General features: G+C 42.4%; 1 protein-coding gene across 1 annotated transcript in view; it reads left to right on the top strand.

Moving 5' to 3' along the window:
- The first annotated feature begins 442 nt into the window (after positions 1-442).
- LOC119442022 (lysine-specific demethylase 6A) overlaps positions 443-20,534 on the top strand; it is a 120,412-nt gene continuing 100,320 nt past the window's right edge. Inside the window, exons 1-5 of the mRNA XM_037706734.2 lie at positions 443-616; positions 1,194-1,260; positions 3,842-4,115; positions 7,815-7,864; positions 8,071-8,129. Coding sequence (XP_037562662.1) covers positions 540-616; positions 1,194-1,260; positions 3,842-4,115; positions 7,815-7,864; positions 8,071-8,129 — 527 coding nt within the window. The 5' untranslated portion in view covers positions 443-539. The remainder of the gene's footprint in view (positions 617-1,193; positions 1,261-3,841; positions 4,116-7,814; positions 7,865-8,070; positions 8,130-20,534) is intronic.

Below are 20,534 nucleotides of genomic sequence, written 5' to 3'. Positions count from 1 at the left end.
TAGCGGAGGCAATTTTGGTAAGCAAATACGTCATAGACGTCGCTTTTTGGACACCACTTATGACCGATACAGGGTTTGTTTTTAACGTAGCGTAATGTCCAGATTTTACTGTTCTTTGTCCAGTGTGGTTTATTCGTATGTTCCTTCTTATATGCCGCGGAAGCGATATCGGGAGCACCATGATCGGGAGCCATAGAACACGTAATAGACGTCGGGTTTTTAAAATCACACATAGTGGCCACGTAAGTGTCAGAAAACCGATGTATATGACGTGTTTTCGGCTCCTTCATTTACTTTCAAAAGCATAGCGAAAGCATTGCCCACACAGCTTCCCTAACTTACCTACGCCACTCTAACATAGCCTTCAAGATATGCACTTAGTAATTTAGAGGGCGCCACATAACGCTTTCAAGGCGTGAGCCTAGCCAAGCTTGGCCAAGCCTCAATCTTTCTAATGGCATCGTGAGTTTGTTTGCGGTGTTGTGTGAGCTGCCGAAGTAATGAACTAAAGAGTTTCGGGTTTAGTTCGGCAGCTGACGATGTTGCCTGAATCGGACAAAGTAGTGACAGTGCCTTTGACACCTCAGGAACTGGCTATATTGGCTGAAGTTGACAGGTAAGTTTATCTCTGATTAGGGAAACACTTGCGCTGCTCACAACATACACGCCCCTCGATGATAGAACGGTGACCCAATTTGACATTTGTTGATTGATAAAACTTTAGCTGGCTCTGATTATCATGTAAAGCCGCTCTTCTGAATGTCTTTCTTGCTTTTATTGATCGATTGACACAATCCTGGGACGGCCACACCGCTTTCTTGTCTTTGCTTTTGCAGACCCGGAAGAGTAACGGGAAATAATTTGTAGTTTCTCGTGACTGTTTGTTTCACTTCATTTACGAAATGACCGCATTATTTAAACTGTGATATAAAGACACTCATTTATAGGGCGAGTGCATAAGCCATGTGGTGTTAAATATCAATGAATAAAGATGTGAGCGTTGTCGGTGTCTGGTCCGCTGGCACTAAGAGGTCCCGAGTATAGTAATCTTAAATTTATACAGTGCCGTAAGGCCACGAGCACTTTTGACACGATCGTTGTGTAAACATTAACTCGTTGTCAAACGACAAAACTGATAACGACACACGATAAAACTGATGCCGTCGCTGAAAGCGTCTCCGTTGTTATTTCAGCCGCCTGTTTGGATTTTGGAAGCTGAACACTCCCGAAAACTTCAAGAGGAAGGCCCTAATTTTGAAGGTACTGTCTGTGTATAATTCCTTTGACTTGTTCAGAGCATAATTCACGTTAGGACTCAGCTTCGGAGATTTGAGACTCATATGCGTGTACAAATGCACTGGGCACGTAATACCGGTGTCACACGGCCACTTTAGATCTTGATCATGCCCGATCCGGATCGAAATTCTCCACCGTGATTGGCTCCCTCCCGCAGCCTGTGCATAGGAGCCAAAGTGCGCCATGTGACACCCGTATAACCCATTTCCAGCAATACCGCCGTGTCGACTGTTTGCTTATCGAAGGAGCTTAAAATTGCTGATCGTTGCGGATATGGTTGCCACCTTTGTCGAGGAAAAAGAAAGTGCGAGAAGGAAGAGGGGGCGAAGGCAGTTCTTGCTTTAATACTGTATGCAGAAATACAAACAAAATAAATATAATTAATTGGCGATACACCAAGTACTAACTTTGGATGATTGAAGTTTATTGAAAGGCTCAATATGCAATTAGGTGCACATTTAAAATAAAGAAAGGCCAGCAGGAAATGCTAACAGCCCGCTGAGCATCTTTTCCATAGCTCAGGGTTGTGCGGGGGCAGGAGAGCGAACATTGTGCGTCTACTTCGCTGGTGTGACCCAAACTGTTCGTACCAGCTGATGTGAAAAGTGCCAACATTGGGTGGCTATCGAGAAGACGTCGTAGAGAAACTGAAGTTGGGCCTTGACTCATAGAAGAAAGCTCTAAAAGGGTAATGAAAGGCAAAAAAATGGTCTCCTCAGTCTTCCGATAACACTACAATTTTTCGACAGTGGACATTAAAAAAAATTAGGAATGAATGTGCATGTGACAGTTCAGTTGTTTGCAAGGTATGAATGCCTGACTAAACTAAACGCTTGCAATTCACATTATATTGCACTGCTATAGGAATAACTGGAAAACCTGCTAATGGTATGATGGGGTTGGGGTTAAGCCAGCACCTTGAGAGAAAGACCAGACGTGCTGGTGGAAAACCAGCCAGGTGGTAACTGTACTCGCAAATAGCTGTTGCTTTCTTCCCTTACTTTAATTGTTACACTGATAGTTAAGTGCTTGATGGCACATGCAGGGATAAAGTTTGAATTTGTATATCCTCCTGAGACCCAAACACAACTATGGGACATCATCACTCTTCAAGATAGTTTTTATTATCTACTGTTATGAACTCGAAAAAACAATTTTAAAATTTTAAATACCATGGTTAGATACCAAAAGCTGCGTTTCCATGTCTTCCCAATCTCCATCATCTCGTCGTTGCTATGGTAAAAACTGCATTTCATTGCTTAAACGCAGAGATGAAGATGGTACTATGTGTGGCACATCGCCATGTTGCTGCCGCGTCTGGTATTTTCACGCAATCTCAGTGATTTCAAAACATACCTTGAGGTTGCTTTCGGCCGTCTGGGACAACACAGAGGTATAGATCAATTTAGTGTCAAATTTCTCGAAAGATTATGACATGAATATTAGTAAACCACTTCTTTGTAGTTGCACATGCACTGTACTTTATACCCAGAACGAATATATTGCGTAATTGCTTTCGAGTGAAATTAAAAAGGTTCAAGGCAACGTGCAATGTATTGTACAAGGGGTCTTAGGAGGATGTGCACAGCTAATACTGAAGAGTTTAGGAGTGCAAATTCTTTGAGTGTGTTGTGTGGGCGCTGCAGGTACCATTGCTTGTTTTGTGCCACTTTCCTGTGTGATTTGGCAAAGAGAGAGTGCACTTGTTTGGTAAAACTTGCATTTCAAATCTCCTGTGGGAAATCTAATAGAGGGCCTTACTGGTTTTCCTCTCGTAACACTAAAGAGTGCACTGACACCATGATATCACCATCTCGTCATACTTTTGTAAGAATTTAAGCGCTTGGAGTCTGCGGATGCTTCAATATTTGCACAAAAAAATATTTCATCCAGCTTTATTGAAGTTTTGTAGATGTGACAGGCAGCTTTTCAGAGTGAAAAATGGTAGGTTGACATTGAAGGATTTTTACAGCTGACTTACCAGTCAAGCATCAGTCTGTTGAAAATGGCTCTTGACTTGTATTAGTAGTGATGTTTCTACCTGACCGCTGTCAAACTCCTGTCACACAGGTACTTGCAGGGCTTCTTAAGACTAATTTGCATGAAAATGTTGATTGTATTTGATGGACTCCTCTGCTGCACACTTAAACTCTAGGCTCACCGAGTAGCTTGACTAATATGTGCGAAGTGGCAATGTGTGTACAGCAGATACCAGCTTAGAAACTTGCAACAATATAAAATATCATAAAAGGCATTTCTGAACAATATGCAAGCATTCTTGCAAAGATATTGTTCTGTTTATGAAGCTCAAGAGGGATAACAGTATTCTTTGGTGAACTTCAAGATCTTTCATTATTTTCGAGGGTTTGCTTAGAAATTGAGTTCCAGCTTCAGTTACAATTTTTGGAGGCTCTGGAGCAACCACTGATGAAAATAATGTTCGGTGCCCTCTTGTTCAAACTGTATTGAAATTCTCTGTCTGATGGAGCATGACACCGGTTTACAATTACCGCGAAATGTTTGAAAACGTGGCCACTCTTTACAGGGCGTTCGACATCTAGAGCAAGTGCTGATTGCCCACCATCAGCGAAGCAAGCGTCCCCAGGGAGGCGATGCTGACACTACCGGTCCTGCCTCGGCTGGGACAGTACCTGCTCTTGATCCACCCATGGATCACAGCGGCAGTGATGGTGTGATTAGCGTTGGCCATGACCGGATGAGCTTCCAAGCTTCCACACCCGCTGCACCTAAGGAGATCGATCCGAAAACCTTCTGCAAGCTGGGCCACTTCCAGCTCTTGCTTGAGGACTATGCAAAAGGTGTTTATCGAGCCTCAGGCATAAATAGGCATGGAAAGAAAATATTACTTGGTGCATTAATTATTATTAAATTATCATTAAATATTATTACTATTGGTGCATTAATTAACCTTTACCAAATGAAGGGGTATTTACGCCAGAAAGCAAGGAAATTAGAGAAGTGGTGTCACCCAGAGAGTTTTATACAATAATTACTAGGGGAATTCTGGCACTGGTGTCTAAGGGAGCTGCAATTCGGGTGGTCCTGCCAGCATGGAATGATGGTTAGTCCAAGGTTTTGTCTAAAGTTCGTCCTTTTGGCTTCAAACAGCTTCGTGAATTTGTAAACTCATCTTTTTTAACAAAGTACTGCGTTATAAATAATTAAACGCCATTACAGTTGTCCAACGGTAGGACTCAAACACAGGATGAGTACGGCAGCCCGATATTGAAATCATTACGCCACGGGCGCATGCATCGACGAACAGCATAGAACACCCTTAGGAATTTCTCGCGGGCATGTGAGCACGTTGAGACGCTTGGCGCGTTTTGATTTGGCCACCTCGACAGGGTGAACCGCTGCAATTAGTAGCGATTATGCGTGTTCATAGGGTTTTGTGCATTTATACAAGTATACATTGCTTTGATATTTAGGGCAATGAACGCAGATAAAGCGTAATAAACAAAGCCTGTCTCAAGCCACAAGCACGAAGATCAGCCAAATCCACGTACTAACCATCATTCCCGTGGTGGCTGAACATGATGATGATGATTTAATGGCATCCCCTTCGAAACGGGGCGGTGACAAATAGTCACCTAGTCTGTTTGATTTAATCATGTGTACTATACATGTTCTTTATCTAGCATTTTTGTATACCTCTCATTAATATTTTTTTTGTTTTTTTTTTTCAAAAATCTACCGTGTACCGCTTCGCAATATTTTAAGAGATCAGGTCGTATCAATCTCTTCCCTGCTTTTTTTCCACCAATACTCTAAACGTCTCTTTCTTATCTCTACGGCTGATCGGTTGATGTTTCCGTCCACTTTAAATCCAAGCGCTTCTGGAAGTTGTACGTTACCTATGGTTCTCGCTGGGGGAATCCCTTCGCATTCCATTAGGAAGTGCTGAGTGGTCTCTGGATAATTGCTGCAGCATACACATGCCTCATCTAGTTCTGAATACTTCCTCCGGTATGTTTTCGTCCTTAGGCAACTGGCTCGAGCCTCAAATAGCAAGGCACTGCCCTTTGTGTTATCGTACAGATTTTCCCTTCCAACTCATTTCTTCTCATTCTTGTAAATCTCCATGGTCCTTTTTGTTTCCATTCTTTGCATCCAATTCACTGTCTCTATTTCTCTCGCTTTCTGATGACTCCTGGTTGTCTATTTACAGTTTTGATTGTCCTGCACCAAGTGCTGCAAAATCACAGTACTGGAATTCCCTCTGGTGATTATTGTAGGAAGTTCTATGGTGTCACTATCTTAGAAGGAGCTCCCTATAATGATTTATATTGTGGTAATGACAGTGTAGGTATAGTTTATCGTTTATCGGGTCGCGGGATCAAATCCCGGCCGTGGCAGCTGCATTTCGATGTGGGAGAAATGTAAAAATGCCCGTGCACTTTGCATTGGGTGCACGTTAAAGAACACCAGGGTGGTCAAAATTAATCCGGAGACCTCCGCAATGCCATGCCTCATGATCATATCGGGGTTTTGGCACAAAACCCCAGAACTTCAACTTCAACTAGTAAGAATAGTTACCAATTACCATGCATGAATGAGAAGGGGAACCGAGGTGCCAAATTTTTGTTAGTCATAGTCATATGAAGCCAACAGATAATGAAACCAAAGGAAGCATAGGTTAAATTGCTTGTTCTTACTTAAAATATAGAAATGATAAAGTATAGAGAAATGAAAGCGGACAAAAAAAAACTTGCCTCTGGTGGGTTCCAAACCCATGTACAAACTTCATTGATACGATTCTGCGTAATACGTTTTTCAGGATGACAGGTTTTTTTCTCATTTCCCGGCCAACGCATCATAGGAGCAATGTATTTTCATGCGGTTGATACGATCGCGTTTCCACCTGAAATTGGATGATACGACTGCAAACTGGTATTTCTGAAACTCGTAGCTTTATATTCAAGTGTACTAGATTAAATTACATTCCAACGGCCCACGAACGACGTGTTAAGGGCCAGTGACACTAGCGAAAAACGCGCACTGCGCGCCGATGGTGGCAACACGGGCACCACAAATGCTGCCACAAAGCAGTCATGCCGTGGGGGGATCGGTCCTGGACCGATTTAAATTGCTGCGTGCCCAGTGGCAAACGAGCCGCGAGCGAAGCAGATCAGTCAGAGCTGCCCCTTAAGTGACGTTCACGCGGGAAACTGGTGCCATGCGGACCCGCCCAACTGCTATTTTCACACTCGTAGTATCGTCTGCTCGCGTCAGCTTTTGCTCGCACTTGTTTTGGTTGGCTTTTCAGGGGAGATCTTCATGTGGTCATGTGGCTGAATGAAGTGCCTGCCCTCGTCTGCCAGTCATATCGCTCGTGTCACGCTGCTCTACGGTGGTTCTTTGTTTCGGAATTCTTGGCCTCGTGGTGCCGTGACCTCCGTAGCAATGTCAAGGAACTTGTTATCTTTCAAAAGAACTTGTTTATGGAATTTGAAAAAAAAAAAGAATAAAGTTCAGCGAAAACTGATGAGCTGTTTTAAAGTTGCTCTATAAAAGTGTGTTGGCTGCGGTTCGTGTGGTGTCGTGATGCTGCTCCGCATAACACGCCTGTTATGCGGAGCAGTAACACTCGATGCCACAGGAAGCTTTGCTAGCGAGTTTGTCATCAAGTAAGCCTGCTTTCTTACGTTTTGGGGCTTGCTTTGGATGATACAATTTTTGGATGTTATGTTTTATTTTCTGGTTCCCGCGAAGATCGTATCAATGAGGTTCCGCTGTATTTGCATTATGTGTGTGATGCTCTTACCAAATTAAGATACTGAGGCGCTGTTTTCCCATACACTTTCTTAGGTAGTTATATGTGTACTAGATGTAGCCCTGGGTGTGCTAGCCAACATCACAACTCATGGCCATAGTGGCAGATGATCCTTACTACTGCCGGCATAATGTAGTATGGGAACTTGGATGTAGGCAACCTGGCAATAAACCTTCGTATGCTACCAGAAGGCATCAAAGCTGCTTGAGTAGAGACTCTTGCTGTGAATGAACAAGCTTTGTCCACTTTCATTTCCCTTTACTTTACCATTTCCATATTTTAATTAAAAATAAGTAATTTACCCTATGTTTTCCTTGATTTGTTTGTTGGCTTCATATGATTATCAATTACCATGCGTGGCACATGAGCTTGTGGAAGAATATGCATCCTGCTTTGGTTATGCTGTGCACTTGCAACAAGCCATTTGTCCGTCTGGTAGTGGTCCTGATTTGCTTCTTACTTCAGGACTGATTTTTCATGAACACAAAGTTTACTAGGCAAGGAGCCCATTCGGTTGCCCTTGTAGCATTGTGCTACAGTCACATGAAGTGCAAAAAATTTGTGCTTGTTTAACTTGCCTAGGAATAGAGATGGGTCTTTATTGGCGAATTAGGACTGTAACCCTATTTGCATGATCACAACTGTGCCATATCTCTAGCTTATATGTCCCACTGGTGAACGTTGCCAAGACATGTTCTTAACGTTCAGTTTGTTATTCCAGCCTTATCTGCGTACCAGAAGTACTATGCAATGAAGGAGGACCACTGGAAGGTAAGTAAACGACAATTATTACGTGATTTGTAGTTAATCTGTTATTGCTTATTACTTCTTGTGCAGATAACATCTTGGTAGCAGCTTATGAATGCTGGAGATAGAGATGACATTTAGCGCTTGTTGACATGACTTACATTCCATAATGGCTATCTGTGGTAACAGCCGTTTTTCTTGCTGGCCATTTGCCACTCTATCTTTACCAGGATGAGCCTTTCCTGTATGGTTTGGGCCTTGTTTATTTCCACTACAGTGCCTACCAATGGTGAGTGACAGTACCTCTTCATATTAGAAGCTCGAAGTGTGAACTGGCCTTTTAACGCCACAGCAGGTAAAAAGGTTGAAACTAGTTTTACTTTGTCCATCAGTCCTTTTCGTTACATTGCCTTACCGAAATTACGCTGCAATATGCGTTTGACAGCCGGACGTTTTAATCCAATGTGCTATTGCCTAGCTTTCGTGCTTGGCAGTTTGTGCAGGGTTTTTTGCGTCACACAAACTCTGAGAGTGGCAGCACCTGTGCATGTGTTTCAGAAGCCACAGCTGGTAATACTGTAGCAGACAAAGACGACCTCTTGCACATCGCAATGACGTTGTTCTTGAGAAGGTGGCCAGCTCCACTGTTGGAGCCTCCTCCTGTTACAATGAATGAGTCAGAGCCAGGAGAATCGTTGAAGTCTACCAATTAAAAAAAAAAGTTTCATAGGGGAGGAGTGCCTCCACGGTCGTGCTGCAATACTGCAGCTCATCAATTTCTTGGCTATTATGCCATGCAGAAAGGCACTTTTCTTTCAAGCTCACGGCATCTTGCAGTGTTTGGTCTGCTGGGACATAAAACGTGGAAAGACAATGTAAAACATGACGCTGTGCAGTGCTGTTTCAAACACATAGGTTTGTCTTTAACACCAGTTTGAGTGCCCTCGCCGACTTGCTCTCCACATGACACCACCATTTGTCACCCTCATATAGATCCATGCATCAATCTTTATGCTCATGAATGAAGTCAGTTGTTGAGGTGCACTCAGTGGCACTTCGAGTTCTCTTCAGCTTGAAAGTACCTTTATTTAAACAGGTTCAGTATATTTGTGTTGTTCATGAAGTGGTACCTCTTGCATTTATACCATGAAATTTTTGTTTATTACATACTGCAAACCCTACAAGGGTATAAGCAAGGTATTTAATGATAGAAAATATTTTCAATACATATTGCAGACGTTACACAGCATGAACTATTGGTAAATTTGGTAAACCAGTCAACTCTATTATCATCCCTGGAGAAAAAAAAAGAGAGTTAAATATATCAGTACTGGGGGACTATCATGACAGGAAATGTGGCTTATTGGTGGTGCCTGTGTCTCGATGCTAAGGGTAACAGGTATTGACTGGGGTCAGGAGCAGGTTTATTAGTAAATGCAGATCTTATCAGTGTGCATGCTCCAGGATATGTTATTAGCGATAGTAACACCCAGATACTTGTAGTTCGACACTTCCTATAAAAGTGAGCGCTCTAGACTGTAGGTTAGATATATTAACACTTTAATGGCAGCACATATAAATACTTCCCAAGAATGTTTATTTTCTATCTAAACATGTAAAACACATAGCAAATAAGCATAATCAATGAAAAGAAAAAAAAATATCTTGCGGAATCTTTTTTAGCAATAGGGTGGAAACACCAAGCAGAAAAGTGGAAGTGGGCTTCGCCCCAAGCTGCCTATGGCTTCGTGTGGAATTAGTACCGGCAGCTCTCTTCATATGTGAACCATAGGTGTACATTTCACTTCCATCAGCGTATATCACATGTATGACACTATTGCAGCTGGAGATCTTGCATTAGTCTGTCTCCTCTGACCGTGCTCTCAAAAGAAAGTGTCAATTGCCAAACTTCTTCCTCATCCTGTGTTCCTGCTGTAACTAACAAATGACACTTGCTGCCTGTTATTCAGTGTTGGCCGAAGACATTTAGCCAGAAACTTCATACTCAATACCGAAACTCGACAAGCAAAAAAATTTTTTCTGGTATGTTGCTTGTAGGCAACACTTGTCAGTAATAGGTTAACGTTTCGCACGAGACACAAGGAAGGGCCATTTTTTTCTGTACTTATCACCCTTTCCCACATCTTGTACAAATGGAATAAGTTGTTAACACAATTGTTTGCCGTTAGTTAAATATGAAGGAACCTATGATGATAATATTTTTGACAAGCCAATGTTTTCAATTTCAAATATTTATTGGTCATGAAGTACAAAACCATACGCTTTGCTAAAATTTAAGAAAATCATACAAATTTAACCACTGTTATTAAGCGATAGTACAAGTAAGGGGACTGTTGTTAAATGGGTGACTGTTAAATGGCCTTTCCTAAACCTGTGTTAGATTCTTGTCAGGAAATAATGCATGTCCAAATCCTCATTCATTTCATTTGACACCATATTGTCATGTGGTAGTGACGGTGAAGAGGCAGGTGACAAGGAGAAGAAATGGCAAACTGTTAATTTGGGTGAACTTGTGGCATTAAAGCATAATTGCACTTTGGCAGCAGCAATAGCAGTGAGTACGTTCGTCCGTCATCAAATCAATCCCACGGCTGTCGAGCTGTCCCTTGTCTATACAGGTGTTGTGCATTCTAGATTACAATGAGATATCCGCTCATGGTCGAGAATGCGCTCAACTGTTCTGACAGGCACACAGATAGGATGGGCCTATCAGTGGCTGCAACATTCAGGATGCACGAACATTCAGATAGTGCAAACGCATATGCATTTTACGTAATGACAGAAATGTAATGTGTATCATGCTTGACAAAAAATATGTGACAATGTGCTCGAAAATTTCCAGCATGATAATAGGAAAATCAGATGATTAGTTCGATCTAATTTGAAGGTCTCCCCCCTTCTCCTCTTTTTCTTGGTGTGTAGTGTGTGCGATTGACTCTGGTTTCTGCCAGATGTGTCTCCGCATGCTTTCATTGAGCGAGGTGTTTCCTTGTGAAAACATGTCCGATTCTTTCATGTGGTCTACACTTCCAGGTGGTCTCAAAACAGAGTGTTCCTTGCAAACACAAAAGAAAACTTTGCTTTAACCCTTTGCCACAGTGTTTGGGATCTGCATAACTTTTTTTTTTTTTCTTAAAGGGATTGGCAGTCACTTTCTATGGTACCCTTTTTTTTTTTATGCAACGAAACACTTACTGGTCAGTGTCCAATCATACAGTGCTAACATGAAAAATGCAATGGAATATTTCTTTATTTGAATTTTTCTATCTGCAGTGAGGATGTAGTCGTATGCTGGAAACAGTGATACTTGAGCACGATAGTGATTATACGCCGGCATTGGTGGGAAGTAGAAGACAAGTGTGGCCCTAACTGTAAGAAAGTAATAGTTTATCAAGCTGATGTTCTTCCTGTTCATATTTTCTGTAGTGTTGAATTACTTCTACAATAATAGCTACATGCTTCCATGGTTTCTTTTCGAATTGCATTGGTCAGATGCACAAGGCTTTTTTTTTAACCAAGCCATGCTAAGTGGTAGGATATCCCAGCACTGTCTATTCAATTCAACCAAGTTTCCTTTTACCTTAGCAGCGAGTGGGTGCAGCCCGGCGCAGCACAACTGGCACCACCTGCACCTTTTCGTTTGTGGTGCCGTGCTCCGTTTCTGAATTGAACAAACTTTTTGTAGTGCTGGCAACCACCTGCGGCACAATAATTGTCAATGGCATTTTGTATCTCACGGGGAGACAATAGAACTTGGTGGAGTACTCACTCGCAAACTCGCGTGCATACAAAAGCACTGATGTGTGCTGTGATGCAATGAGGGACCCCATGGCTCTGCCGCTCCATTCATTGCTTGTTAGCGTGCATTCAACTTGTTAGCGTCAACTTTTTTTACTTTGTAATACACGTCAAATAAAGCGCAAATGCATGTGTAATATATAGACTGCAATTTTAAACAATAAGTATGCAGCACTTGATAACAGCTGAGTTATGTAAAGTGTTCTCACTGACTTCATCTGAAGTACCAAAGTTTTACCACCAGTCCGCGACACTTAGTCTCTTGCGACTTTCTCTGCCAATTTAAAATTATAATTCCTTCCTGAATCCTCAAATCATGCATCATACTCGATTTTATCGCTATAAGTCATGGTCGTCTTATTTCCACCAACATCTCACGACACGTTCTAGGCGGTTGACAGTTCCTTTAACCTTGTCAGTGTCAATTTTCTTCGGAGGTGACGCACCTCCAGCATTGTTGTTTCTTTCTGGGATTTTCTAAAACGAACACAACAGTTTATTTTTGGTTATGCAGAAGGGGAAAAAACGACATGGATAATGGCAAATGGCTCTCCATGTATGGTCCTCACATTCCTATCTGACATCAGTGACACAACGAGACAGAAACGTGAAAATGTACCGGTACGTCAGTTAACTAATTGTTAAGGACAAACTACTGAGTCTGTCCTCTAGTCATCAGATAGCTTTTTGTAGGTAGACACAAAAATGATTAGTGGGTGAAAGAAACCAGTGGAAAAACACGAAGGGCGAAGAAGAACTACACAGGACAAGTGCTGGTATTACAACTGAAAATTTAATGAAAATGGTGGTCCTGACATTGAAGCAGGGCAGCAGCGCATGCATCATCCTGCCACTAATATGAACCAACTCGCCCAGCAAATAACGTTACAAAAATGATTACAAGGAATTTAGGAATTTACCCAGGAACACGCTTGGAAGATGGTTAGGGCCACATGCCTTCTCAGTTTCTAAGCAATTAAAATATAACAGTGTGTGTTGTTTACGTGAAATAGGTTAAGCAAGCAATGCTAGCTGCTATATTGGTCTTTTTAAAACATCCTGTGTGTCAAGAAACTTGATCCTTTCGCTCTGCATATTTCTCAGCGGTCTTTGATAGCCACTTCTTGGTATGCTCTCCGTTGCCTGTTGTGGCCAGGCTAAATTTGCACATTGGGTTTTCAAGGCTTTCATCACTTGTCGTAGGTCACATTTTCTTAATTGTCTTCTTGCTTGTCAACGTGGTTCAACATGTCTACAATGTCTACAGCTGGTTGCTGGCATTATCTTCCTTGTAGCAAATGCCATCTTTTTAAAGTAGTAATCTCATGACATTTTTGACTGGCATGACATTCTGATTCTTTTTTTTTCTTTAAACGAAGCTCCTAGACCTCAAAACCATGGCAAAAAATACTGGTGAGCTTAGGAGCCCTCTACATAATTTACTATAATAACATTTCTTCGAACCAGTTTCCCAGGAGATGACTTTGTCGTGATATCATGATGCCAAAGGACGTCACATTATTTTGACACTCACTCAAGTTTGCTCGGTGGCCTCTTATACTGCTTCATCGTGCCAGCAGACCAATGAGTGAGGCGGAGCGTGTGCTAAAATGTTGTCCTGCTCCCACATGACCACCTTCTGGGTCATGATGACACGACAAAGTGATTTCCTTGGAAACTATCAACTCAAACTGGTTAGAAGAAATGTTATTATAGCGCTAAATTATATAGGGTGCTCTGAGGCTTGCCGTGTCCAGCTTCGAGAGAAATGGTCCAGATACCTTTCTCGAGAAAAGACGCAGAAACAGTGGTATCTGTGCAAGTTTGGCATTTCCAGCGGTCCCTCTGGACAAATGCAAGCCATCAGTACAGACCCCTACTCAAAATTGATCCATTGCGTGACTTTTACGTGCCGCAAGGCCTCAATAGACAAGACCAAACATGCCTACACTGAATCAGACTCAACGTGGCCTAAACGAACTACTAAGTGCAAGATTCAACTGGCCGACTCGCTAATGTGCTTTGAATGTAACGCCCCTGAAGACCTGTAACATGTTCTGTGCGACTACTGCCGCTACGCAACAGAGAGACAGTCTTTGAAGGTGGCACTACACCTGCAATGGGACTCGAGCTTGGAACTGCGCCACATTCTCGGCCCACGGCATAGCACCACCTGCACATTACGCGCCACGAAAGTGCTGCTGATATTCTTGCAAGCCACGAGTCTTAACGAAAATTTGTAAATATCACTATAGTGTATATGTGTGTGTGTGAATGTATGGGTTGTTAAGTGTTTATCACTGTATATATCATATTTATCTCCCAGCACCTGAAATGGCATGTCAGGCGAACAGCCAGGCTAACATCTCCAGCATATCATTAAAGCTTGTATCTTCTCTTTTGCTTTGATGCTTGCCGGTATATTTTCTGTGGTTTCGAGTTTCAGGACCTTCGGATATTGCAATATATATGTATATATATATATATATTTGAACATGTTGGCGACACATCATTAACCTGTCGCCATCCATGTGGTCCTTTTAATCTGTACTGCTGTTTGTTTCACATCACATGTACTGCCTTTGCATGTTGAACTTCTTTTAGCACCTGCTTTTTTGAACACCTGTCCATAGCAGTGTCATCGTGAGTCACCATGTGGTTCGGCAGTACAAGAGAACCTAGTGCAGCTGTTTTGAATGCCTCTTTGTGCGGAATTTCTTTCTTTGTCTTTTCTTGTAATTATTTTTTTCAGCTTTACTTGTGTGCAGTTGGTTAGTTCTAAGCACCTTTCAGCCTTGAACCATCTTTAATAACCACTATCGGCATAGGTTGCAGGTTTTAAAAAAATGAACAATGGAGCTTGTTGAAAACGAAAATTGTTAGCACAGTACTGTGATGAAAGAAAGAAAAAAGGAACAGTTGGGAATGGAGCCAATGTTAAGATTTCATATGCTTTGGTACTGTCACTGAAACACAAGTCAGAGAGAGAGTAAATTTTATTTATAAAACACCTGGACCTGTTGCAATGGCTCATGGGCTATGGCATTAGCTGCAGAGCATGAGGTCATGGATTTTGTTCCCGGCCGTGGCGTCTGCATATCAATGGGGGCAACATTATAATATGCCTGTGTACTATACTTATTAGATTTTAGGTGAGTGATAAATAACTCCTGGTGATAAAGAACTCCTGGTGATAAAGAACTCCAGGTGATCAATAATCTAGAGCCCTTTACTGTGGCATTCCTTATAAACCAATGTGCAGTTTTGGGACGTTAAACGCCTCAATTTAATTTTCAAGAACCCTGGTCTGCGCTCATCCCCTTTGTCCCAACTTTCGTCTACCAAGTTGAGTTGTGCGATCAGCCTTTGTCATGGTATGTACGTAGTTGGAGGAGGAGTTTACTGGCCACTCCTCATTTTCGCAGGCCTACGAATGGGTGCAAGTTTGGCCAGGCTTGCCTGGAGCATACTGAGTATTTGTTGTTGTGGAATCTCAGTCTGTCTTCCAGCTGCTCCTGCTAGAAAGGCTTTTTTTCTTGCAGATAGTTAGCTGTGAAAGGACTTTTACCTACTTTCATCATCATAGCACATTAATATCAACTTCATTTGAGGCTGCCCGATTTAAAGAAAATGCATAGACTTGATTTCTTAGTCTCATCACTGGCTTGTCTTGTCCTGGCTCTGCACAAGAATAAAAAGCAGGAAGGAATCTGCTGAATGAATAGGGGCAATAATTGCTGCTATGTTTGACAGCTCATTTAATCATTTGTTTATCCACCGATTAATTGACTACATCGTGCATTAATTAACTGAGGAGCTTCTCTGGCTTGTATTCACACCAACTTCTTCTTGTCGAAACCCGTGATAGAAATTGCATAAGTGATAGCACGCATTTATGTTGGCAAGGAACATTTGTCGATAGGTGGTATGCTTAAGATTGTACTATATTACGGGAACTCTTGAAGCCATTTTGCCATAATTTATGGAGAGGTGTGACAGGTTCATGATAATTTTAGTCAGCAGTCTAGGTGAACGGGGAGTGAACAAGGCTTATGGCACTACTACAGTAGTAGTAGTGCCACCTGGACTTGATGCACATGTTGCTTGTGGTACAGATAAATTACTGTCAATTGAGACAGCAGCATGTTGCCATTTCTTTGGAAAAAAAAATCATCAGTTTATAAAAACTGCAAGAGAATGCAAGAATGATATCCTGAACTACATCTACATCTGAACATGCTATGCTGGGGCATGCGTGACACCTAGGATGCAGCAGTTGGATGAAGTCGGGCACTTCCAGCAGGCCCTCCGAGTGTGTGGAATGAAGGCAAACATGCAGTTGGTGTTCCATGTATTTGCTATGTTTCCCGTCAGAAAATGACAGCAACAGTCACTGTGGTGCAGTCTCAATGTGTCTAGTACGCTGGGCACTACATTATTGATAGTCCAATTTAACCAACAAGTCTGCATGCCCAAAAGTAAAAGCTGTTGAGAAATGCAGGTAGTTATTCGCCTTGCAATATATAATAGTATTATTGTGAGCATACTCAAGGACACCACACATGGCTGCTGCATAATAATGAGATAGTTTGGCACAAAGTGACCGTGTAACAGAATGGGTGCCAAGAGAACAGTTACAGTATAGGTACCAAGAGAAGGAAAGTGCAGTCGAGGACAGCAGAAAACTAGACAGTGTGATGAAGTTAGGAAATTTGCAGGCACAAGTTGGAATCGGCTAGCACAAGACAGGGACAATTGGAGATCGCAGGGAGAGGCCTTCGTCCTGCAGGAGACATAAATGTAGGCTGATGATGATTATGATGACTGTTAGAGTGAACGCCTTACTGAAATGCTTCCTATGCAAAAATAAGTGATGTGGTAAACTGACTTATTGACCATTTCACAGCTTATACGGCTGACAATTTGCTGGCTTATGAGGGTGTGTAACTGGTTACAAATGAGAAATGGACAGTAGTCCAGTACGATCAGCTTAACATTTTCACCTGGGCAGTGCATGAAAGAAAACTCGGTTAAGGGTGTATTTTCAATTAAAAAAAGTCATAAACCAGATTACGTATTATACGTACCAAATTCATATCGCCGAACGGTGTATGAAAGTCGGGGCAGCATTGAGATGTTGCCCGGTTTTAGGTCCAAAGCACGGTAGTTCAAAAGTACGCGCGGTATTCATATTCGACAATCCTTGGACAGATGGCGCGACGTGTCTTTCTCCCGCAAATTCAGCCGCTGAGCGGAGCTAGCGGCGGGACGCTGAACGCCGGAGCTATAGTGCCTAGAATATACCAGGGTCCATTGAAGGACCCTGAATATACTTACAAGTATATTCTAGGCACTATACCGGAGCTAAAGCACGAGAAAATAGGGATTAATCTCTCTAATCTAGGTACGGGATATCCCAGTAAAAGCGCAGCACTGTGTGCGAGCAAGGCTACCAGCTCTTCAAAAAAAAGTGTAACTGCGAGCTCTCGTTCCACGCGTCGTACTATGGCTGTCCTGTATCGGTGACTTTCGTGTATTCTGTTGCGGCATGTTTGTCTGTGAAATTGCTGGTGACAGCAGTGCGAACTCTCGTGTGCCGTACGTTCATATCCGTCCCCATATGAATATTTGGCTTCACGATTTTTTTTTTTTTATACCGCACTGTTTAGGGATTCCAACTTCGCGCCAGTAAATGCCCTTTCGTGTGACGTAGTCTTTAAGCGACGTCATGGAGGTCACGTGTGCCAATGGCGTGGCGACAACACCTGTTGTCCCCGTCATCGAGCCGAAACGTTTAATCGAACCTGCCCGCTCAGACCCTCCCCCCTGTCACTTGAAATCAAGTGATAAGGGGGGGGGGGGGGGGGGATAGCCGCCGGATAGCCGCCGTTGCTACGGTGGCATAGTGCAGCTTACCTGATCCAGTGGCGTACGTCACGTGACGGTGGCACAGTGGTGCGCACAACGTCACGTATTGTTGAGAGCACATGTTCGAGCTCATGAATGACGTCACGACGATTTCGGTAGGTTTGGCATTCTCACCAGGTATGTGAAAGCGGAATAGAATATTTTTCAGCTGTTTTACGTATCATGGCAGGTGAATGTCGCGTAATGTTGACCCACTAATTAATCACCAACTCGCCCAACTTTCCACATCACTGGTCTTATACACACTTCCTAGTACATCTCGCGACTAGCCTTGTATACACATCAGGCATACAGGCACAACATGACATGATCAATTACAGACACCCCCCTGGTTTTTTCTTTTTTTTTTTTTTCTGAGCGCAAGGTCGCGCGATTTAATGCCGGGCGCTGCGGCCGCATTCCGGTATGGGCGCAATACAAAAACGCTCTTGCACCATGCTTTGGGCACACTTTATCTTAAAGAACGCCAGATGGTTGAAAATAAGACCCTTCCACCTCCCCCCTAACTTCCAGCTGCAGCTGCTTTGGGACGTTCAACGCTCTAATTAAATCAATTAGTACTAGCACAAACGATAGGAGAGACAGAACATGCGAACGGGGGCATCTGCTGTGTCTTGCGCAGTCCTCTGTGGTGTTCGCCGTATTGTACGTAAGAGAGAGAGAAACATTTATTGTACGTAAACTTTCTTCTTATCACTTGTGACTCCTTTGTCAGTTCTTTTCGTGTGTTTTTCCTGTAGCCTCTTCTTTGAAGGACCACTGAAAAAAAAATCGATTTGAGCTCTATCAATAAAATGACAGAAATTAAAGACAGGTGGCGCCGCCGTCTTGAAGTTTCCGTAAGAGCCCGCCGTGACGTCATGGTTTTCGGCGGTGTTTGCTCGTGCCTGTTAATTTTTTTAATATTCTTTTTTTTTTTTGCTAGCAGTGCTGGACTACATTGAATTCCAAATGAGCTGAATACCGAACTTGGCAAGTTTAGATAACATTTACTGTGCCACAACGCCTCAATATGGGAAGATACCTTGAAATCCGTGACGTCATGCTGATGTGCCGGCGCCGGAGCTTCGGTGTGAAATTCAAGGAATTGAACTTTTGTCCTTCAGAGTATCATCATGTAATCAACCTCTTACCGGGAAATTAATAAAATAGACTTTTGAGAGACTGCTTTAGCAGTCTAAACCGATTTAGTGTGTCACTTTAAGTGGTAATACAAAGAAAGGAAGAAGCGGAGGGCCCGTGCTTTCTCCAGCTCTTCTTGGCACTAAAGTATATGATCATCGGCCTAATTAAGTCCGCTGCATGGCAGTGACATCTTCCAGAGACTCCCAGTTACACCTGCCCATGCATGCGCCAGCCGAACGGAAATTTTCTTATCGGTCCACCCCGTTGAATTAGATGTCGCTAGGATGTATTTTTGCAAGAAATACATTAAGTGCGCCAAAACACGCTCCCGAAAAACAATAATTTTGTTATCTCGGCCCACATAAAGCATAAAATCCGTACAAAAAAAAAAAAAAAAACAGCGTAGTTAGCAAACGACAAACAAAACTCACTCACTCTCCTAAATTTCATGATCTAGGTAGGAATAATGAGAACGTCTTCGATGCGCTTGCCATTCAAGCTGCGGTAAAACAAATTAATCTTGTATCGATTTTTCTCTAAACTTCCCGTGTGTCTTCAACAAAAACAGCAGAAACTAACAGAGGAAATTTGAAGTTTCGTATTTAGCCTTGGCGTCGACAATAAGTTTCGAAGTTTCAAAAATGGTGCAGTATGCAGCGTACCCCTTTCCTGTTAGTAAATATGATACTAACCTCGAAAGTCTGTCGCAATCTGTGACGTCATGGAGAAGTAATGCGGTAATTTTAAGTTGGCGTCGCTACCCATCTTTACCTTTAGGTTATTTTCTGGCATACACACCGTCTGCTTATATGGAACGAACCTGTTTTTCATTCCAGAAATATGATCTATTTTTTTTTTTAGGCGTCTCTTTTAAGAGGAAGATTTATCTCGGGGGCTCTTATCTAGATACATGGGAAAAAAATCGTTTTTTTCGGCAACCACTGCACCAAATTAGGTGAGTTTTGTTGCACTTAAAAAAAAAAATAGGATCTAGTGACTTTTGGTAGCGAATTTCGATTTAGGCCGTCAATTTTTTTAAAATAATTGTTGAAAATTGCAAATTTTCAGACAACGAGACTATCAAGTTTGCAGCTCCAACTCAGCAATGAATAACGATATCCCGATTCTGTATATTGCATCTCATAGTACATCTAAAGCGGACCAATCTGTACTATACATGGCTCTCAAATACACCACTAATATGTGAGTAGCACTGTTGCAAAGCCTTTGTAAACATTGTAACAAATTCGCGTAAGATATAAATTAATATATCAAATTTGGACGCTTTAGATGTTCTGACGGATGCAATATGCGGAACTGCGATATCTTTTCTCGGTGCAGAATTGCGGTTTTGTAAACTTCGTTTTTAGAACTTAACAATTTCCCGCGATGTGGAAACATTCTGGCCATAAATCAAAATGTAGCTTCCAACAGTCACTAGACTGTAACCTTTTCTCTAAAATGCCGCAAATTTCATTAATACCTGCCAGGGGCTATCTCAGAAAAGCATTTTTGCGTTTCACATGTATTTGAATAGGCAGCATCGGAGTTGGGGCCGAGCTAAAGCTTCCTCTTAACACTCATTCAGGACTTCTTTGTAGTCTAATACATTAGCACAAGGGTGGCCAATCTGTTGCAGGCGTTGTATGTGCGATTCGCGGCCGTGTGCTGGTGGTCTGACGGTAATCATCCTTTCCAATCTCGTGCTTGAATATTGCATCCATTATTACCGAATCAGAAGAGTTTTCAACTAGAAAGAGCGGTACCAAAGCAATTGGTACGGCCAATTTTTCGGAAAGTGGGGTAATGTTTCGGTCGTACG

Source organism: Dermacentor silvarum, chromosome 2, assembly GCF_013339745.2.
Source record: "Dermacentor silvarum isolate Dsil-2018 chromosome 2, BIME_Dsil_1.4, whole genome shotgun sequence".
NCBI lineage: Eukaryota > Metazoa > Arthropoda > Arachnida > Ixodida > Ixodidae > Dermacentor > Dermacentor silvarum.
Note: the sequence above shows the minus strand (reverse complement) of the source record. Positions and strands in the feature narration are given on the sequence as shown.